Consider the following 23774-nt stretch of genomic DNA (forward strand, 5'->3'; position numbering starts at 1 on the left):
ATGGTTAAGTGATAAGGCACAATTACAAGTGACTAGACAATGCAAACTCAAGTTTTCTTTTGGGTTAGCATTTGTAGATGAAGTTGAGTTAGACATAATTCCTTTGGATATATGTAGAATTGTTTTAGGAAGTCCTTACTTGTATGACAGAAAAGTTATTTCTTATAGAGCTGAGAACAAGTCTCTACTCGTTAAACATGGAATCGAATACTTTGTAAGAGCTCATAAGCTCAAGAATAACTACACTCTCATACACTCAGGGCAGATGAAACGAATTATAAATTCATGCAAACAATTTTTACTGATGATTGTAAAGGAAAAGAAACCTGATAAAACCAATGTATTTGAGGGTTGTGATGCTAAATAGCAAGCTGATTTAGAAAAAGTTGTTTCAGAGTATGATATCTTGTTTCAAGAACTTAAAGGTCTGCCACCCAAAAAGTAAATAGTGCATGAAATTAATTTGCAGCAAGATGATCCATTACCTAACATTGGAATGTACAGGTTGTCCGCTTTAGAGAATGTAGAAATCAAGAAGCAGGTGCAGGAGTTGCTCGAGAAGGGGTTCATCAGACCTAGCACATCACCATGTGGATCTCCAATCGTTTTGGTGAGAAAGAAAGATGGCGCATGGGGAATGTGCATTGATTACCGAGCACTGAATAAGATAATGATCAAAAATCATTATCCCCTTCCTCGCATAGATGATCTGTTGGATCAATTGAAAGAAGTTGTTTATTTTTCCAAGTTAGACTTGCATAGTGGATATCATCAGGTCAAAGTTGCAGAACAAGATGCATAGAAGACTGCTTTCAAGACAACGCAGGGATTGTATGAGTGGTTGGTTATGCCTTTTGGCTTAACTAATGCTCCTGCTACTTTCATGAGAATAATGAATGATGCACTCAGACCTTTTCTTGATGATTTTGTTATTGTATATCTGGATGACATTATGATATTTAGCAAAACATAGGAAGAACATTTAAAGCATGTTAAGCAGACACTAGATGTTTTGAAAAGAGAAAAACTTTATGTTAAACTCTCAAAATGTGAATTTGGCAAAACATCTTTGAATTATTTGGGACATATAGTAGGGGGTGGTGAATTGAAGATAGATCCCTCTAAGGTGGTAGTCATTGTAAACTGGCCTAATCTGCTACAAAAGTTAGGAACTTCTTAGGAGCAGCACAATATTGGAGAAAGTTCATTTCTAACTTTTCCTTAATTGCAGCTCCCTTACATGCTTTAACAGGATTGAACAAGGTGTTTCAGTGGGGAGGCAAACAGCAGAAAGCCTTCGACACCTTGAAAGAAAAGATTAGTACAGCACTAGTCCTAGCACTGCCTAATCTTCAAAGACCGTTTGAGATCAAAACGGATGCCAGTGACTATGCCATGGGAGCAGTGTTGATACAGCACAGTAAACCCATATGTTATCATTCTGAGACATTTAATTCTGCAGTAGTTAACTATCCCACATATGATAAAGAACTGTATGCATTAGTACAGAGTGAAAAAGTGGAAACATTACTTAATGGGCAACGAAACAGTTATACATGCTGATCATCAACCACTTCAATATCTACACTCCCAAACTAAGTTGCAGCAATCAAAACACTATAGATGGATGGATTTTCTACAACAGTCTCATTTAGTCATCAGATATAAAAAGGGCATACACAATAAAGTTGCAGATATGTTATCTAGACCCATTATAAATGCATCTACTATAGTTAAGCATAATTCCATATTACATGAGAGCTACATTGAACAATATGCTCAAGATATAGACTTTAAAGATGTATATGCAACTTTAAGTCAAGGCAAGCGAGTAGAAAAATTGGATTATCATATTAAGGACCAACTCCTATATCATTGTGGGAAGCTATGCATTCCACAAACTGAAAGAGTAAAGATAATTCGAGAAGCAAACACTTCTCTAATATCAAGTCAATTTGAGGTAAGTAAAACAGTTGCACAGCTGCAAAGATTTTGTTATTGGCCAAAAATGAACGACACAGTTTCTAGATATGTAAGAGTGTGTACTATGTGTGCTAAAAGCAAGCCCATCAATAGAAAACTAGGCTTGTACACTCCATTACTAGCTCCTTCTCATCCTTGGGAAAGTGTTTCCATGGACTTTGTTGGAGGACTGCCTAAATCTAGGAAAGGTCATGATTTTATGTATGTTGTTGTGGATAGGTTCAACAAAATGTGTATTTTGATACCTTGTAATAAACAGATCAAAGCTGAAAAAACTGCAAAACTATTCTTTCAACATGTATGGGTTCATTTTGGATTACCCACTTCCATTATATCTAATCGAGACACTCGATTTGTGGGAAAGTTTTGGTCAAGTCTGTGGGAATTGATGGACACCACACTGAAGAAAGACACAGCTTTCCATCCACAAACCAATGGCCAGACAAAAGTAGTCAACAGGACAGTGATCCAGTTACTCAGGGGATATTGCAACAAGCATCCTAAGCTTTGGGATGAACATTTGTGTTATGTGCAGCATGCTTACAGCCGAGCCAAACATTCTTCCATACAAAGATCTCCTTTTGAGACCTGTTTTGGTTTCACACCAAGGTCTCCCTTGGATTTTGTCTTTGGTAAGGACACAACGATGTGGACAAGGCAACTAGGTTCATTGAGCAAATCCAAGAGATCCATCAGACAGTACAGGAACAGCTGGAAAAGAGCCAGGCCAAATACAAGACAAGGCATGGCAAGCATCGGATGGAACATAGTTTCCAAGTTGGTGATCAAGTCTGGCTGTATATCAGCAAGGACAGGATGCAAGGTGAAGGTAAAAGGTTGAAACCAATAAGGTATGGACCTTTCAGGATCCTTGAGAAAATTGGTGAGAATGCTTTTCGCCTTGATTTGCCAGCTTATACGCACTTCTACTCAGTCGTCAATGCAGACAGCTTGAGACTATTTGAACCTTTGTTAATTGAAGATCTTGAAGAAGAGAGTCAATTTCCTTCTGTTGATGACCTGTTACCTGAATATCTTAATGAATTGCAGGAAGATACAATTCTGGACAGGGAGGTGAGGATGACGCGCAGGGGAGATGTTGAGTACCTCAGAATTGGACTCAAGGGTTCGAAACCAAGCAGTGCAAAGTGAATAGAGATTGGACAAGTGAGATAATTGTACCCTCACTTAGTCGATGCTTGAAAACCAACTTTTGGTGGTCCAAAAGCTTTTTCAGTGGGAAGGTCGTGATCCTAATTGGATCCTTGAAAATTATCAGAGTTTCTATGATTGTTTCAAATTATGTCAAACTTCAAAATCTTGTAAACAATGAGCTATCAGGAATGACCTCTGGACAGTGGTAGTTTGTAGCCAGCACATAACAACGAGGACCCTCGGCCAAAGTGCGTTGACCATTGGCCCATGGAAACCGCACAGTGGCACAAACTAGCAAATAGGGAGTCCAGATCAGAAAACAAAGGTCGTTTCTGATACGTGATTAGCACTAATCACATATCGCAGTATAAAAACCTCAGAGAAGGAAAAGCCCCGACACCTGGTCATGTGAAAAATAGGTAAAACCATGCGGAAATACCTGAAACGCTAGAAGGCAGGTCCCACGCCCAAAAACCGGTGGGATATCGCAAGCCCCTCAAGCGGTAAGTGGGTTTGGCAGAGGACCAAGCGATGCCATACTAAATGGCGCGTGTTTGGCGGATGAGAGAGAAAACCGCTCTCATCGCAGGGTAACGATCAAGCAACTCACCCGTACAATAAAAGCGATGACCGTAGGATCTGGAGACCCCAGATCAACGACGGAGATTGCACCCGATGGGAGACCGGATTTGACGGAAGAATAGGCTAAGGCATATGACATTTGGGGTCCGACATGACCGATGAGCTGGCAGATGAATCATTTCGCGGAATAACCGAAATAACAACCGTTCGAGGAAAAGCTGGCACCCAGTTCGTAAGGAGACAAGTGGCCACCTCTCTATGAAACGTTACACAGTGGCGATGACACAGAAGCAGGGAATTCCAGCGAACAGAGGCAGGCGATCCGAAGAGCCAGAAGAGGAAGCGAATAGTCAAGGGACGGATTGGCTTTAAGCCATGAACAGACAGAGAACAGAGGGGAGACAGAGGAGAGAGTGAAGCAAGAAGTAAAGAACAGAGAAGTCGAGCTAACCTGCAGAGCTAAAGCAGCGTCGAGCATACAGAACGGAGAAGGCTTGAGAGGTTCAAGCAATCCCTGTGAGGATATATGTCGGGAACTGAGTACCAAATTGGACTCATCCCATTAAGACCAGTTGAGGTCGAGACTTGGTAAGGGGGAGTCTATGTACTCTAGTGGCTTGGGGAATCCAAGTACCACCCTACTAAGCATCATCTGTAACAGGAGACTCAAATTGGGCTCCTCATTGTAAAAACTCTGCTTAAAGACACAATAAAAAAAGGCCACCACTGAATGCTGTGGACCAGGAAACCTAGCCCGGGAGGATTGGGTGAACTCCTTATTAAATTGTTGTGTTTTTCGTTGAATTTACTTCTTGTGTTTCTCTTACTGTTTTCCAATGCCTGTGTATTTCACAATCTTATCAATCCGTTGCTTAAAATAACATAGGCATATCCCAGCGCATGAGTCTGTAATACCTACATTAATTAATTGAGATCATACATAAGTGATTTTCATATCATTGAGGCCTTGTCGCAGGCCTTTAAGGCCTCCTCCTACCCCAACACAGGCTTATCTGGCCTTGTGTCTCTTCCTTGGGCCCAACGCTAACCGTCTAAGGTCAAGCGTTCCCCTTTCCTAGCACTAAATCCCCATCTTCCATCTCTGATTTGGGTCCATTTGATTTTTGGGCTAACAATTGATGTTGTTGCAGAGAATTTGGTAACATTTTGTGGTTGCAAGCAACCTCTTCAATGGAGAAAGTTTGGGCAAATTCTCCACTAATCTTCAATGCCTACGGCCACGTGGTTTGCTTCTTCCAAACCCTTGTTTTCTCACTGTTTTTCCACAGCAAGATAATCATTTCATCACAGTGGTGCAAAATCCAATTTGGTGCCCTAAAATTATTAACAAATTTCCTATGTCTGTTAACTAATCATTGGACAGCTTGGGTAAAGTCCACTTAACTTGTTCCATGAGTTATATTTGACTTCCATAAGCTTGCTAAGGTCTGATATAAGCAGTAACATAAGCATCTTTGCATGGTTTGTTACCCTCATATAAAATGCTCTCCAAGAAATAAGTAAATTAGGACTGTTTGACATCTTGGCATAAGAATAACTCATTGTTAACTAGTTGGTGTCCTAAAGGTAATCATTGCTCATTGGAACATAAACATAAGTCTCTCTTGTGTTCATGCTACATTGTTAATAATTGCTCGTATTGAAAGGCATTATTTACATTGTTTCCTAAAGTAGCTCAACAATTGTTCTAATATTTCATGTGCTAAGGAGATCACTAACATATTTTTCTCTTGTGAGGTTTCTAAATTATTGACATTGGTGACATTGAGTTTTGAACACTAACATATTGTTATCTTGTGTACGCTCAATAAGTTTCAATGTTGCACACTTAGCCTCACTCTCTAAATCACTTAACATTAATCTCAAGAACATATTATTAAATTGTGAGTACCTTGGTTACATCACTTGTCTTTTGGCCCTTGGGTGATCCAATTGTTTCTATTGCTCTAATTGGCATTTAAAGTAGCTTGTTCTAATTGTGTTCAAAAGAGCAGCAAATCTCTTATTAGGTGTTTAAACCAATGTTATCAAAACCGAGTCGGTGATCGGACCGAAAAACCTCATCGACTGGAACCAGTTTACCAAAAACACAAAATATTCATATTTTAAATAACAATACAGATATATATATATATATATATTCATGTGCATCCATATGAATCCAAACCATTTATACACAAATATGCAAAAGTTCTCATTTACATAGCATGTTAGGGTGCACATAACCAAAATAGCATTGAGTGCAATCCATCTCTGAACCAAAAATACATTAACAAAAAAGCTCTAGATGGCCTCTAGCATACAAAAAAAATCATGCTACAACAAATGCCTACATATCATCAAAATCATTGCCTATATTGGGGTCTCGGTCATCAATATAACCATTTAGGCATTAAAATAAGATAGAAAAAACGTAGCATGTCATGTCAAGATTTTGTTTGAGTGATGGGTACATTTTTAATAGAATCGTGATAGAGGAGTTTGACAACCAATGCCACTAACATCAAAGTACATAGAGGGCTTGGTGCTCTATATTAAATACTAGTTCCATATCCTCGTACATGAAAAAATTCAATTGAGACTTTGCAATCCCCCAATCCTGAAATCCTAAAAAACTATTAAGTTTGCTGGATTTTGAGTGAAATCTAAAATTCTACTTTCTCCATATGAAGTCCAAAGAGGTTGGAACCACTCTCAAACATCCCGAGTCATTTCATGGTAATGTTAAAAATTTAAATAAAAGGATGAAAATGAAAGATGAAGGAGAATGTCAAGATTCGTAAACATTACCATGAATTGCATAGCAATACTAGGGCCATAGGCTTCATTATTAGGTTGAGGGTCATAGGCTTGAATATTAGACTAGCCTAGGAGAGAATTAGAAGTGGGCCAACCAACATAAAAAAATCCAAAAATTAAAAAAAAAAAAAACATAAAGGGAAAAAAATTACGCTGCTTTGCATAGGAACAAATGGCAAAGAACCTATCCTGAACCGGCCAATTCGGTGAAGTAGGTCGGTTCGGTATTCCAGTTCGAACCGATTTTGGGCCAAAAACAGCCCGACCGGTCGATTCCACCAGTGCCTGTCTAGCTCTAATAACATTGGTTTAAACTCCATCGGCATCAAATATAGAATACATCTTGAACAATTGGTATTAGGAATCTAATTGCAATATTGGCATTATCTTGTTGGTATATCTTAAAAGGCTTCTAATTGCATTGATTGTCTAATCATCATTGGCATCTTGTATTGTCTCATTGGCTAATTGCTTTAAGTGGATAAGTGCTCTAGTTCTCTTTCTTGCCATTAATGTCATTTTATGGTTATTGTGGATCTTTGGCATATTGGTGATCTTTCCTTTTAAGAGCATATATCTTATGATTATTAAGCAATTGTATCATAGACATATCTTATATCTTGTTGGGAAAATTGTATCTTGATTATCTCTTGTATCTTTAAAGCACTTGTTAAGTTGGTACATTATCTTGCATATAAAATTGTCTCTTAACTCATTGTTAAGTACTCTTGTCATAAGGCTAATCATAACTAAGTACTTAAAGTCATTAAGAAACCTTTACTCAAGAACCACTCAATAATCTTGCATTCTCATCCTAGAGCTAGCCTTGCATTAATAATTTACCTCTAAGCATAAGCTTGGTTGATAGAGAGATATGAACACCCTTGCATATTTGCTTGAGAAGTCTAGGCTCTCTAGTATTTAAAACGGTGACCTTGCAGTTGTCAAAGCCACGCTAGGCATAGATAAAGATGAAGGGATACACTTAGCTAGGCATTTAATTAAAATAAACCAAGATCTTGCATCTCACCGAAGTCATAGGATCTGCATGGTATATAGGTTAGTTAAGCATCTAAGCATTCGTTTTTCATCTGATTATTTGGTCCCTAATTGATATAAAACAAGTTGTTGACCCCATAAGGCACTGGTCTCATTAATAATTCAATCCAATCTCGTAACTTGTTGAAAGCAACCAAGTGGCTAGGCCATTCAATCGTGTCTCTCGAACTTGTTGGTTGCCAACTTGTCCTTTATCTTCACATTCCATAGGCACAACCCCCCATAGCCTATTGTTAGGAGACAGCTAGAACGGAGAGGTCAGGGATCAGAGTGACAGCCCCCGACCTGAGTCGTTGCCACATCATCCCTGTACAATCAGAGCGACAACAAGACCTAAGAGAGTGCACTGGACAACAGCGATTCTGAGGTATTTGTGCAACACAATCGAGCACTCGAGTATGGGTTGAAATATACTCAAGGTGATGGTGTCAAGTTATGCAAATATACAGATGCAGATTGGGTAGGCAGTTCAGTGGATCGGAAGAGCACATCAGGGTGTTATTTCAGCATTGGATGAGGGGTTGTATCCTGATTCCTGGTACAGCCGGAAGTAGAAGTCCATGGCACTAGGCTCTACAAAAGTAAAGTACATGGTAGCCAGCAAGGCCACATGCGAACCTATTTGGCTCTGGAAGCTACTAGTAAGTCTGTTTAGCTAAAAGATGGAGGTGACAAGTATCTACTGTGATAATCAAAGTGGCATCAAGCTCTCTGAAAATCTAGTGTTCCATGATAGGGCGAAACATATAGACATATGACACCATTTCATCAAAGATTATGTGCAGTGTGGAACACTCTAGCTACAGCGTGTTCCCACAAAGCAACAGGTTGCAAATATACTCACAAATCTCTAGGGAGAGCTAATTTCATCTATTTCAAAGAACAGACAGGTATAGTGGAGAATCCTTTATAGTTGCAAGGACAGGAGATCAATTCTCAGTTGCAACGATTGCAGCAACAACATGAGATCAGATGCAGCACAGACAGTGTTAGCAGTAGTTTAGGGAGGCACAGTGCAGTATCATCAACAGCACAGATGCAGAGTGGTCCAACTACAAGGTTAGCAGATGAATAAGAGTATGAGCAATAGCTTAGTGGGCAGTGACAGCTTGTTGCAGATGTCAGACACTAGCAGTGTGGTCCGACTACAGAGGAGTAGATATGTTGGAGTAGTGAGAGAACATCTACCTCACTAAGAGGGATTGTTAGATTTTGGTAGCATCGACCAAGTTTTCTAGTCTCGATTTGTGTCTAAGAGACTAAGGAACACAAGAACTCCAAAACCCAAAAAAGGTTTCACGAGATAAGCTTGTGAAATGCCTTAATTAAATTAATTAGTCATCGTTAACTTTTTCCTAAGTCTAACTTAGGAAAACTGGTTAATTAATGGGAATTAATTAAGGAAAATCAAGAATGCTCTAGAGACACAAATGGATAGAGTCTAAGATGCTCTTAGTTGTTGATGAGGATTTAATCGTGGTCGTTGAAGCTCTAACAAGAGATTATATGAGCAATCAATGGGATGGAGAGAGACACAAGAGGGGAGCCAGTTCCTTCGTAGTTTGAGCTATCAAGTTGCAAAGATTCAACAATGAAGTGGGTTCGTGCCAGAGAAGGAGAGCATCCATGATTGAGGTAGCAATAGCAAAGAGTTCAACATGATTTTCCAGTCCCAGAGAGTCAGCAAAAAGGAGGAAGAAACATTCGGTAGACAAAGCCATCTAGGTGGTGTGAGTTAGCCAGTTCTGTTGAGTGAATTCCCAAGAAGCGTTTGGATCAGTTACTAGAGGCCAAAAATACATTCTGGAATGCAGAGCGAATTTTTCAAGTGTTAGGAGAAGGCTAGACGACCGAGTTTGGAGTAGTTCCGGAGGCCACATGAACTGTGCACGCCAGCAGTTGGAGCGGCCAAGAGGCAGTGCGAGCAAGCCAAAGGGAGGCAAAGGAAAAAAACTTCTCCTAATTACCCTGGCAAGATTACTTGTTGAATGATAACCAGTTGGGCGTCTATATATTGTACTAAGATTTTTACTATTGCATAATAATAAAATAAACCCTCATCTGTTGCACCAATTTTCCCTTCGAGGTTTTACCAAGGACTATTAGTCCAAAAATATTGATGTCTATTTTATTGTGTGTGCATATTTTCTCAGCTTCCAATTTATTTTCCGTGACATATTTAATTTTTGGTGAACATTACAGTTGTGAGTGTATCGATATTTGTCGTAATAACAAATAAATTGTAGAACAGTTACGAGATAAATTTCCAGTAATTGTAATCAAGGAATGTTTACAAATTCAATCAGCTTTGGACTAATAGTGTCCAAGAGGAGGCCATTGTTGTCCAAGAACAGCTTACAGAGACCTCAAGAAGAATATGCTCAAGCCCTTGTACCTCATTTAAGGAAAGGAAAAGGAAGAAGAAACTTAGGTAAGTTCAATACAAATAGAAGAACAAATCTAGTTTAGGATCAAAAGAAGAAGCATATGTCAAAGATCAGGTTCTTCAATTGCAATTCACTTGGCCACTATACCTCCCAGTGTCCTCAAAAGAAAAGGAAGGGAAAGCAGCATGCATCAATAGCCAATGTTGATGATGATGATGAGCATCCACCATAGAAGAAGACAAAGGATTATCAACTTGATGTGATTACAGATGATCTTTGAAACGAATATTTCTTTGTCTCTACGCTAAGAGACACTATTACTAACAGTAGTGATGTTTTGTTGGTGGACACTAGTGCTTCTAGGCACATGACATGTTTTCAAGATTCTCACATAGATTTGACAAAGAGAAATTCAAAAGTGTAGGTGGAATTGTTGAGAATTCAATAGGGCAATGAATATGTTAATTCTCTTAACTTGTGACTGTTTCTGTTACCTTTTACTTATTAGCTTTGTTTGTTATTATTCCAAGGTGCAATACATCAAACAACTACCAAAACAGTAAGAATAGTGACACAGTATATAAGTTGCAAGCCAGGGCCAAAACCCCTCCTCTTGAGGGGAAAACTCGTAAATCTCCTTTATCTTTCATATCTTTCAATTGACGAATACCATGACATGGACTCAGACAAATACCCTCCAAGATCAAGTCTACCATGACCTCCAACTGCAATATCTTTGACCTCCCAGTAGATCCAAAATTCTACTCCACGACAATTGTTGCTGCTCCTCTAGGAGACTTTGATCTCCCTCTAATAGCCTTCCTCTTGACTTCGCTTGCCTTGACTTGAGTCCTAGGGCTAGTAGGATGCCCTAAGAGACCTTCGCTTGCCTTCCCTTCTCTTCTACTTCCAAAATCGAACCCCAGAAGATCCAGTGCAGAAAACCCTAACTTCTATCTTCCCAAAAGAATAGATAAGGCCCAGAAACTTCGACTTCTTCGATTTCCTCTTCTTTGACTTCTTGACTTCTTCTTCATTTGCTTCATCGCATAAGAGATGAGTGAATGATCCAAATGGAGGACGAGTTCCTCTGATATAGGCTTCTTCAAGGGTGGACGTGACTCTTCATGTAGGCTGACTTGGTCTTGGAGGTATTTTGACACTTTAAAGACAAAATAATTTTTTCTTTACAATTTACAATGTGTCCATAGTTTCTAGTGCATGAAGCTTCTCCTCCAATTTGGGAAAACCTGCCAAAGAGGTTCATCACGGGTTTTCATATTAAAACCCACACTGGCAGCGCTAGGGTAAAATAGTGAAACCTACCATTAGCATGGGCAGGCAGTGGAGCAAAATGCGCTAACCCCAAAAATTAGGTTTTTAGCTAACCTTCTTCAAAATTGACTCAGGGGAGTTTTCCTTCCGTTCTTCAGGGAGGTTTTGGTCTATATATCATGATGGATATGCTACACAGTTGTCAATGTTTTGGCACTTCAAGATATGAAAAAGGAAGTGAACAGGAGGTGTGACAAAATACTACGTAACAATGGCGTGATCCTTCCCCTTCCTTCATGATGCCCTTAGAGAACCAAAGCTCTGATACCATGTTGAGAATTCAATAGGGCAAGGAATATGTTAATTCTCTTAACTTGATAACTATTTTTGTTACCTTTTACTTATTAGCTTTGTTCGTTATTATTCCAATGTGCAATCCATCAAATAGCTACCAAAACAGTAAGAACAGTGACAGTATATAGGTTGCGAGTCAAGGCCAAAACACCTCCTCTTGAGGGGAAAACCTGTAAATCTCTTCTTTATCTTTTAGATCTTTCAATTGACGAATACCATGACCTAGACTCAGACAAATACCCTCCAAGATCAAGTCTACCACAGCCTCTAGCTGCAATATCTTCGACCTCCCAGTAGATCCGAAATTCTTCTCCCCAACAATTGTTGTTGCTCCTCTAGGAGACTTTGATCTCCCTCTAATAGCCTTCCTCTTGACTTCGCTTGCCTTGAATTGAGTCCTAGGGCTAGTAGGATGCCCTAAGAGACCTTCGCTTGCCTTCCCTTCTCTTCTCCTTCCAAAATCGAACCCCAGAAGATCCAGCGTAGAAAACCCTAACTTCAATCTTCCCAAAAGAATAGATAAGGCCCAGAAACTTCGACTTCCTCTTCTTCACACTTCCTTCTTGACTTCTTCTTTTGCTTCTTCGCATAAGAGATGATTGAGTGAGTGATCCAAATGGAGGATGAGTTCCTCTTATATATAGGCTTCTTCAAGGGTGGACGTGGCTCTTCATGTAGGCCAACTTGACAGCTCATTAGGCCAACTTGATATTGGAGGTATTTTGACACTTTAAAGACAGAATAATTTTTTCTTCACAATTTACAATGTGTCCATAGGGTCTTCAATATATGACAATGACTCTTATACCTAGGACAAACCCTAAAAGCACTCAATGGGTGCTTGACCTATAAAATAAAAGAACTTGAGCATGAAACCCATGCTCCAATAATAATAATAATAATTTATTTTTCATTAAGAATACATTTCATACTTATGAAAACCGAACCTAGTTACATATTTTTCAACACTCCCTCTTAACTAGGGAGGTATTCATAAGAGGTACATGGTCATTCTCAATCTGAAGAGATCTCATAAGAAGAGTCAAATTGGTAACCCATCTGTCTAGCATCATATTAACCAGCATTGTCACATAGCAAGGCCTTGACTAACAGCTCTATCTCTCCACAAGATCAAAGCACAATGCTGGCAAGACCAATGATATATCGAAACCATCATCATTGTCTCCCAAGTTACATACCCCACCCAGGTGATCACAGAGTATGACCTCCCATTGGACTATTCTTATCTTAGGTAGCTAATCCTTAAAGAATATTCATCCACAACTACTCTTGTCTTGAATGCCCTACCACATTCTCAAAGAGTATTGAATGCCAAATGGTTACCCAATCCTCCATTCTTTCTTCCCAAGTGAAGACAAGGATGTAGTGTCTATCTCTCCCTCTCAATTAGGGAGGACAATCCACCAAACCAAATTTGACTCTTAAGTATACAAGCTTCTTGTTCGGAATTGATTTCGTCAATATGTCAGCTACTTATTCATTAGTGGAGATATATCGTAGCTGCAACACGCCATTTTGTACTAGCTCTCGAATATAGTGATACTTGTTGTTGATATGCTTTGTCTTTCCATGAAACACTGGATCCTTAGACAAACGAATACAACTGGTGTTATCACAAAGTATCACTATAGGGTTCATCGGTCCTTCAAACAAGTCGGATAACAGCGTCCTTAACCATACTGCTTCCCTGCTTACTTCACATGTTGCAACATATTCAGCCTCAACACTACTCAAAGCAACGGTGTCTTGCTTTCTACTCATCCATGAGACCATGGAGGATCCTAAACTGAAACATCCTCCCGTAGTGCTTCTTCCATCCTATTCACTGCCTCCCCAGTCAAAATCTATATACCCAATCAATTGGACATCGTTCCTTCTATCATATTTCAGATAGTAGTTGATGGCTCCTCACAAATATATCAGAATATGCTTTGTTGTTATCCAATGATCATGCTTCGGCTCCACTTGGAATTGATTGAGTACATTTACTGCAAAACATATGGTTGGTCAAGTATTCACCAAGTACATCAATGAGCCAACAAATTTTCTATACCTGGAAGGATCCACAGGGCTTGATTCGGAACTCCTCAATCTCTTCAACTTTGTGATTATCAGAGTGGTCATAGGTTTACAATCCATCATGTCGAACTTCTTTAGAATCTCGATCACATTCTTTCCTTGACCCTAATATATATCATTCGGTCCTTGCCAGACTTCTAGTCCCAAATAGTAATGCATCAGCCCAAGATCCTTCATGTCAAATTTTGCTGCCAGTTGCTTCTTACATTCTTCAATTCGACTTTCAACACTTATCAAAAGAAGATCATCTACATACAGAAAAATAATTACAGGTTCATTGTTTACAACCTTATTATAAAGGTTCAAGTCAGCAGAACCTTTTGTGAAGCCTATTTTCCGAAGGTATGCATCCATTCTAGCATACCGTGCCCCTGGTGCTTGCTTGAGGCCATATAATGCTTTCTTCAATCTGCAAACATATGCCTTCCTATCTTTGGCTTCAAATCACAAGAGTTGTTCTATATAGACTCCGACATCTATAGTGCAATTCATAAATGCATTCTTGACATCCATTTGGTGGATGTTCCATCCCATCGATGTTGCCAGAGAGACTAATGATCGAATCATTGTATATCTTGTTGTTGGAGCAAACGTTTCTTCATAGTCGATGCCTTCAAGTTGAGAGAACCCTCTAGCCACAAATCTTGCTTTATACTTATCTATATTTCCATCTGTTGCATGCTTGATCTTATAGATCCACTTGGAAGTAACCATAGATTCGTCTTCGAGCCTAGGTACGATATCCCAAACTCCATTCTTCATTATAGCTTGAAACTCTTCATTCATGGCATCCTTCCATTCTCGATCTTCTACAGCCTCTTCAAAGGTGGATGGTTCTACTTCTATTAATTTTGTCATGTATGCAGCATACCCAAAATATTTCTTGGGTCTCTTACTTTTTCTAAATGATCCTTGTGTTGCCCCATGACCTTCTGCATCAAGTAGTGTGGATTTCAACCAATTAGGTCTTTTCCTTGTTTCAGGAATGACCATGGGTTGAACAGGTTCACTTGGCCTTCTTTTTCATGGTGTTGTGAAGATAAATCCATATGCGGACAGAGGCGATCCCTCTAGCCCAATGAGTGGGTCTAGCAACAAACTAAACTAACTAACATGCAATTTCCTAGTTTATGTTTAACAAATGCAACAAGAAGGAGAAACCTACCTCGCTCTGATGCTAATCGCTCAATCCTTTTGGAGATGACTTTGATTATTTCGCTCCAGGCCTCACTCCTTACTTGTTCTTCACGTCCGAGTGTTGAAGTTTCTAAGTTTACTTAGTTTAGAAACCCTTCATGCACTTTTTCTGATTTATTCCTACCTACTTGTTATTTTTTTTAACAAGTTATTTACAAAGTGAATACTGAAAATAAACACCAGTGCATGCTTAACATACTACAGATCAACAACTAATAGAAACAAGAACAAACACACCACATGACACCATTATTTTTGGACCAATGTCCCCGGAAAAACCCAATGCGGAAAAACCGGTGCAGCTATCTAAGGGTTTTCTTATTAAGCAATATCAAAGTACAATATGGGTGTTGAAACAGGCATACCCAAAAGAGAATTTCCTTAGCAGCTATACCTCACAGTTTGAGAGAAATCTCCTAGTTGAAACCCCGGAAAATCCTTTCGACAGCTGCTCAGCACAAAACTGCTCTACAACCCCAACGTCTGCTCAATCTGGACTACGTCAACCCCTCTCTGTCTCACGTTGGCCCTGTGTCAGCCTTTCTTGGCATGTGTTAGCCCCAGGAGGCCCTGCGTCAGCTTTCTAGGCCTCTGTGTCAGACACGCTGGCATCTTTTGTGCTCTGCGCAACACTTGGTTGTCTCTGCGTGAGCCCTTGCCGACTCTGCATCACTCTCCTTGGCTATTGCGCTGCTCTCCCGACACAATCTCTGCCTTCTCTGTTTCTTTGTACTCAATGCCTCTAAGCTGCTCTCCCGATCATTGATTCTCTCTCTCTTAGCAAACCCCGATCTAGAGAATAGAATGACTTATCACTCTAGTGTATTCTCCAAGTGACCCTCAAGCCTCCTCTTATACTTTTCCTGTTGACATCTCAACGGTCGAGATTAAGTCCCTAATCAACGGCTAAGATTATATTTGGCTTGATCCATGTCTTTTGGACCATTCTAACACAGATTCATATTAATACAAATTAATATTTTATTTTCCGTAAGTTTAGACTTATAGACTCCATTAAAAATATTAATTGTTTTAATATCTCCTGATCTATTTAGAATCTGCCCAAACCCTTTCTGGGTATTGGAGATCTCATGTGCCCCAACCTCTCCACCAAATCTCGTGGCTAGAGCACATCCGATGCTACCCCAAATCAACACTCCCTCTTAGCGAAGACTATGCTCTAGCAATACTCCTTACCAAGTACTACTCTGATCATCCTGCATTTGTACCTGTGTTGATGCTAGGCCTTCCTGCCCAACATCCTTTGCACTGCTTCCTCCTGTACTGCTGCCCATAGTTCTGCCACTGCAACTGTTGCATCTGTACAACAGCTCCCTCTACATCCGTGTTGTTGCTGGTCCTTTCTCCCAACACTGCATCCGCACTACACCTCTTCTCATCAAGTTGCATCGTGTCGCCCACTACTGCACTGCAACTCAGTTACTGAGAAGTAAGTAACTGATCTCCAAACTAACCTCCCTGTTGGGGTAGAGACACCCACTAATGCTGAAGCTCCCTCTGTCGTTGACAAGTGCTCCCCCTCTACCGCTTCGTTGCAGCAACAACTCCCTACATCTCGCACTATTGCACACCTCTCTGTGCCTCCCTGCACTGGTGCAACACTCTTGTGCCTCTCGCACTGTTGCTACCTGCTAGCTCTGCGCTGTCTCGGGACTCCTCCACTGTAGCTCCCTCTGTCGCTCCATCCGCATCCATCTCTACCTACTCAGCCAGTCCTGCTACTCCTCGTCGAGGCTCCCATAGCAAGGTCTAATCCAAGAGGCTGGGTACCTCAAGGATCCTGCCCCTCATTGCCTATAGTCCACCTGACTACAACTCGATGTCTGCCCACTTCCGCTCAAGTGGTGCATGTGCACTCATGGTAGAGTCATCGTCTCTCAAAACTTCCTTCTTTGCCCGTGTTGGCACTGCCTTAGTCTCGGAAGACTCTCCCTTACTCTTCTTCCTTGGGCACTGGGTGGCATAATGACCCATCTCCCCACAGTGGAAGCACTTGATCTTGGAGAGATCCTTCTTCCTCCGCTTCTCCTGCTTTCCCTCAAATGCTAGGGCCACATCCTACTCCTCCTGCTTGACCTTGATCCCTTTGTTGCTGCTACCTATCTTCGACTATCATCTGATCTCTTCCTAGAGTTGCCCACATCTCGTCCCAAGGCGGGAGCGTCCCTCTGCCCAAGATACTCTGGACAAACACTTCCCAATCTTCTGAGACAGCATTCAGGGATGTTCTCACCATAAGCTCTTGATCCGATGTCGCTCCTATAGCAGTCAACTGGTCTCGGATCTCATTTAGTCCTCCGAGGGAGGAGTCAATCAATTGACCATTCTTCATCTAATACGACCTCATCTTGTTCTCGAGCAACATTCTTCTCTGCACAAATGTATGCTGGTACAGGTTCTCGAGAGCCTCCCGCATCTCAACTGTCGTTTCCTTCTTGGCTATATTTGGTACCACATGATCCTTGACCCCGTCAAGGATAACGCACTTGGCCCTCGCCATCGCCTCTTCATACTTGTTGTTATCATTGGGGTCGACTGGGATAGCTATAACCTTCAAGGCGAAGTTCTTGACACGATTCCTGTCAAGCACTGATAAGATTCTGGCCTTCCAGACTGCGAAGTTCGATGCTCCGTCCAGTCTATCCTGATCTTTTACCCGGTGTAGTGCCATGACGCTCCTCTACTTCCCTCCTGGAAGTTCTCTGTTCGACTCCTCTGAGTCTCTACTTCCCATCTGGAAGTTCTCTTCTGGACTCCCTCTGAGTCCTGATTTCCCTCCTGGAAATCCTTCTGCCGCTTGTCGAGATGCCCCCTACTCTGATCGTCTTGTGCAATTGCACTGCTGATCCAGGTTCCTCGGCAAGAAACCCTTTGTAACAACTCCTCTAGCCCTGCTTTGTTAAGTAATGTTCTGACTACAATACCTCACCAGCTCCACTCTGCAATATTTCTGCAGCCTTCTAGACTCCAGCAACTGCCTCTCTGTGAACTGCATCAACCCCACTCTGCCTCACGGTAGCTCTGCATCACCCCAAATGGGTCTGCGTCAACCCTGGGATGCTCTGCGTCAGCCCTCTGGCCCTCTGCGTCAGCAACACTGGCCTCTCTAAGGCTCTGTGCAGCTCCTGGCTTCTTTTGCGTGGCTCTGGCTGGCTCTGTGTCACACTTCTTGGCTTTTGCGCTACTAGAAACAATTTCTGTCACCTCGAGACAGTTGTTTTCTGCTACTATTGCTCCGCTCAGCTGATGTCTTTTAGTCCTCCTGTGATCTGCAATCACGCTCTGATACCATGTTGAAGTTTCTAAGTTTACTTAGTTTACAAACCCTTCATGCACTTTTTCTGATTTATTCCTACCTACTTGTTATTTTTCTTTAAAAAGTTATTTACAAAGTGAATACTGAAAATAAACACCAATGCATGCTCAACATATTACAGATCAACAGCTAAAAGAAACAAGAACAAACACACCACATGACACCATTATTTTTGGACCAATGTCGCCGGCATAGTTTTACGAAACGGCCGAACCGAAACGGAAACGGCCGTTTCGTTCCGTTTCATTGCCAAAACATGTGACCCGGCCCTTGACCCGGCTCGGTTGACCGGGTCAGCTATGACTCGGCCGGGTCATCCAATGACCCGGCCGAGTCATAGCTGACCCGGTCAACCCGGCCGGGTCCGTATTGACTCGGCCGTTTCACTCATAACCGGCTGGGGCAGCGTATTACCAAAAAAAAATCGATTTTTTGCTGATTTTTTATAAAGTTAGTTAGGGTTTGTGGAGCTGAAAGGTTTATTGTGATTTGTTTAATGCTTTTGGGGTCCATTTCCCCCTCCCAAACTCTATTTAAGACAGCCAAATGCTCTCATTTCACTCACAGCAGTCTTATGCATTTGAGTGAGAGTCTTCTTTGAGAGTTAGTGAGCAGTTCTTGAGCTTGTTTTGGAGCAGCAGTGAGGAGTCTTGGAGGAGCATTGTAGCTGGAGTGAGGAGCTTCTTGGGCAGCCATTTGGAGCAGCATTGAGGAGCTGATTTTTGGAGCAAGCTTGAGGAGGCAGTTTGTGCCTGGAGGTATTTTTTTCCACCTCTATAAATCTGTTTTTACTTAGTAAATTTTAGGTGCATATCAAGATAGCTTAGAGAGTGTTTTTAGTCAAATAAATGAACATTGAATCAATTTTTTTTTTTTTTTTTCATTTTCAGATTGTTTTCCTAGTCAAAAAATGGCACCTAGAGCAAAAGATCCTGCTTGGGCATATGTTGAAATGGTTGATGATGAGATGTGTTGCAAGTTTTGCCATAGGAAAATTAAGTCAGGTCCTGGGGGGATTAATAGGCTGAAACAACACTTGGCAGGGATTAAAGGCAATATTACTGCATGTAAATCTAATGAAATTGGGGAGATTAGAAAGAATTTGTTGGAAAGCTTTGAAAAATTTAATGCAGAAAAGACTAGGCAAAAAGAGATACAGGCTGAAATTGGGAGGAAGAGGGAGATACAAAGAATGATGGCTGCCAACCCCCACTATGAGTTTGAGGGTTCTTCCTCTATCCCTCAAACTGATGCATCAAACCCTTTCCGTTATGTTCCTCCCTCTTTTGCTTCTGTTCAAGATAAGGGAAAGGGTAGAATGAAGGGTGATGGGACTATCAAAAGTTTTTTCACTCACTCAGGCTCCTCTCCATCAGATGCACATGGTCCTGAAGTTAGTAAAAGTCTTGCTCAGCCCACTTTAGATGACCATTGGAAGAAAGAATTGAGGGAGACTGCTTGTGACTACATAGCTAGATGGTGGTATGATGCTGATATCCCCTTTAATGCTGCTCGTTCACCATATTATGAGCCTATGTTTGAGGCCATACATGCTGCTGGAAAAGGCTTCAAAGGCCCTACTATGCAAGAGCTAAGGGGGTTTCGTTTGCAGAAAGAAATTACATCAATTAATGAGTATTTGCAAGATTTCAAGGAATCATGGGCAAGAACAGGGTGTACCATCATGTCAGATGGATGGACTGATCAAAGAAACCGTACCATCATAAACTTTCTTGTCTTCTGCCCACAGGGAACCATGTTTTTAAAATCAGTTGATGCATCTGATAAGGTAAAAGATGGCCACTTGTTGTTTCAGCTATTGGATGAGGTTATTCAGGATGTGGGGGTGGCTAATGTTGTTCAAATCATCACAGACAATGCCTCTAACTATGTTCTTGCTGGTAGACTGTTAGAGGAAAAACACAAGACCATCTTTTGGACCCCATGCGCTGCACATTGCATAGACCTCATGCTTGAGGATATTGGAAAATTAGATTGGGTCAGAAACACTGTAGATAATGCCAAAAGCATAACAAAATTTATCTACAATCATACACTGGTTTTGAGTCTCATGAGGAAACACACTGGAGGCAAGGATATTATTAGGCCTGCCATCACTAGATTTGCTACACATTTTTTGACATTGCAATCTATGCTTTCCCAACATAGAAACTTGCAAAAAATGTTTTCCAGTGATGATTGGAATCAAAGCAGTTGGTCTAACAAACCAGAAGGCAGAGAATTGAAAAGGAAAGTCCATGAGGAAACTTTTTGGAGAAAGGCAGCAGAGATTGTGAAGGTTGCTGAGCCACTAGTTAAGGTGTTGCGGTTGGTGGATGGGGAAAGGTTGGCTATGGGCTTCATTTATGAGGCTATGGATCAAGCAAAGGAGCAAATAAAGACAGCATACAAGGATAGAGTGGCAAAGTATGGGCCCATTTGGGCAATCATTGATGAAAGATGGAACAATCAACTCCATCGCCCTATACATGCAGCTGGGTATTTTTTGAACCCACGGTATCATTATAAAGCTAAGGAGTCAGGAGCTTTGAGGGGGGAGGTCAGAGATGGACTGGTTGATTGCATTGAGCGCATGGTCCCATCGGAGTCTGATCAGCTGCTGATACATCAGCAGGTCACATCCTTCAGCAATGCAACAGGTACCTTTGGGAAGAACCTAGCAAAGATTGCAAGAGAAGCAGATGAGCCAGGTAAACAAAAATTTCAATTTTCAATTTCTTAATGGTTTTACTTTTTTTATTAAAGTTTGTTAAATCATTTATAATTTGAAAGTTAGATATAATTTGTAATTTTGTTGAACTTCAGCCTTCATCTAACTCATAATTCATTACACTCCTATGTTTTTTGCAGCACAATGGTGGGAGGCCTTTGGTGGCCAGTGCCCTGAATTGCAAAGGTTTGCAATTCGTATTTTGAGTCAAACTTGCAGTGCATCTGGGTGTGAGCGCAATTGGTCTGTCTTTGAGAGGATTCACACAAAGAAGAGAAACCGTTTGGAGCAAAAACGGTTGAATGATCTAGTTTTTGTCCAATACAACCTTCGGCTCAGACGGAACCAATTGCTGAACAAAAGACCTGATTCAGATCCCATTGTGTTGGAAGACATTGATCCAACATCAGATTGGGTAGTGGAGAGTCATCTACCAGAGTTTGATCCTGATGAGGATCTTGATGAAATTGATGTTGGAGATCCACTGCAGCGTGTTCAGTTGAATGCAGATCCCAATCCACCAGCCTCAGTCTCACAGCCAGCTAGTATGACTCCAGTTGTGGGTGCTTCCTCTGCTCAGCCACGACAGAAGCGCAGCCGCATTTGTACTCTATCTCAGCTTGCATCTGCTGCACAGCCTAGTGGTACTGGCACCACTTCTACAGTTGCAGTTGGAGACGATGATGATGAGGAGGAGCCATGGGGCCCCTTGTCTGACTCTGATGATGATGATCCAGAGATTGGTCGAGATGATCTTGGCTCCTCTGGCAGTAGCTACTAGCCTCCTTGGTTATTTGTATTTTGTTTTGACTCTTGAGTCTTTGATCATGTATGACAGACTACAGTTGACTATGTATTTACTATTGCCATTGGGTACCACCGTACCATTTTGATATAATGGATTGGTTCATGAGCCTACTTTGATCATATGTTGTCTTCCATGTATATTATAATGTTGTGTGTTTGGAAACTTGAATGAAAATCTTTAAAATTATGTTTAAAATATTTAAAATTATGTTTTTTTATAAAAAAATAAATATTTAATGTATTTTTTACAACGACCGAGTCATTGAAATCGAGCCGGCCGAGTCATTACCGAGTCCGAATCCGAGTCCGAGTCGATCCTCGGCCGAGTCCGAATCCGAGTCCGAGTTGTAAAACATTGGTCGCCGGAAAAACCCAATGCGGGAAAACCGGTGCAGCTATCTGGAGGTTTTCTTATTAAGCAATATCAGAGTACAATCTAGGTGTCAAAACTAGCCTACCCAACAGAGAATTTCCTTAGCAACTATACCTCACAATTTGAGAGAAATCTCCTGGCTGCAACCTCGGAAAATCCTTTTGGCAACTCCTCAGCAGAAAACTGCTCTGCAACCCCAGCATATGCCCAATCTGGATGCATCAGCCCCTTCTTGTCTCACGTTGGCCCTGCGTCAGCCTTTCTTGGCCTACATCAGCCCCAGGAGGCCCTGCGTCAGCTTTCTGGGCCTCTGCATTAGACACGCTGGCCTCTCTGGTGCTCTGCGCAGCACTTGGATGCCTCTGCGTGGCCCTTGTTGGCTCTGCGTCACTCTCCTTGGCTGTTGCGCTGCTCTACCGACACAATCCCTGCCTTCTCTGTTTCTCTGTACTCAATGCCCCTTAGCTGCTCTCCCAACCACTGATTCTATCTCTTAGCAAACCCCGCTCTAGAGAATAAAATGACTAATCACTCTAGTGTATTCTCCAAGTGACCCTCAAGCCTCCTCTTATACTTTTCCTGTTGACATCTCAACAGCCGAGATTAAGTCCCTAATCAACAGCTAAGATTAGATCTGGCTTGAATCATGTCTTTTGGACCATTCTAACACAGATTCATATTAATACACATTAATATTTTATTTTCCCTAGGTTTAGACTTAGGGACTCCAATAAAATATTAATTATTTTAATATCTCTTGATCTGTTTAGAATCTGCCAAAACCCTTTCTGGGTATTGGATATCTCATGTGCCCCAACCTCTCCACCAAATTTCGTGGCTAGAGCACATCTGATGCTACCCCAAATCAACACCGAGTACCTGCAAGGAAGATCAAAGAGCTATGCAAGATACACAAGCATATATGGCATACAACAAACATAAACTACTTAATAGATCAAGAAGTATAAAGCTAAAAGCATAAACAATCACACAATTATGGAAAGTGAACATCAGATGTATATATTAATAAGCTAAAAGGGGAAGCATACTACCTATGCCTTAATGTTGGAGACCTCCTTTTGGTGGATGTCCAAGTCCAAGCAAAGACCCTTCAAGCACTCCTCCAAGTTAGAATGAGCAGCATTTCGGCATAATCTCAATATAGGAATGCAGGCAATCAATGACCAACCATTTGGGGATGGAAGGGAGTTGATTTATAGGAAGGGAGAGGGAGTTAGGGATCCACAAAAGAGGGAGGAAGGTCCACATCTCAAGGGGAAAGCCCATTAAGATAAAATCAAGAGGCTCAAATGGGAGAGCTTGACCATATCAACAACAACCAATATCCAGCTCGTTGTTCTCAAAGTTTCTAGTGCATGAAGCTTCTCCTCCAGTTTGGGAAAACCTACCAAAAAAGGTTCAACGCAGGTTTTCATATTAAAACCCGCACGGGCAGCGCTAGGGTAAAACAGTGAAACCTGCCGTCAGCATGGGCAGGTAGTGGAGCAAAACGCGCTGACCCTAAAAATTAGGTTTTTAGTTAAATCTTCTTCAAAATTGACTCAAGGCAGCTTTCCTTTGGTTCTTCAAGGAGGTTTTGGTCTGTATATCATG

At 41.2% G+C, this 23774-nt stretch overlaps 2 protein-coding genes across 2 annotated transcripts in view; one reads left to right on the forward strand and one right to left on the reverse strand.

The window, feature by feature from the left end:
• Positions 1-23774, reverse strand: part of NRPA1 (nuclear RNA polymerase A1) — a 471665-nt gene that overhangs the window by 276361 nt on the left and 171530 nt on the right. The gene's annotated exons all lie outside the window — the stretch shown is intronic.
• On the forward strand, positions 18611-22028 carry LOC149164617 (uncharacterized). The gene is made up of 2 exons (XM_089430941.1): positions 18611-20960; positions 21121-22028. The coding sequence occupies exons 1-2, from the start codon at positions 19160-19162 to the stop codon at positions 21759-21761; spliced, it is 2442 nt and encodes an 813-aa protein (XP_089287067.1). The 5' UTR covers positions 18611-19159; the 3' UTR covers positions 21762-22028.

This window comes from Pinus tabuliformis, chromosome 5_1, assembly GCF_031772625.1.
Source record: "Pinus tabuliformis cultivar Carrire ecotype Pingquan chromosome 5_1, CPIR1, whole genome shotgun sequence".
Lineage (NCBI taxonomy): Eukaryota > Viridiplantae > Streptophyta > Pinopsida > Pinales > Pinaceae > Pinus > Pinus tabuliformis.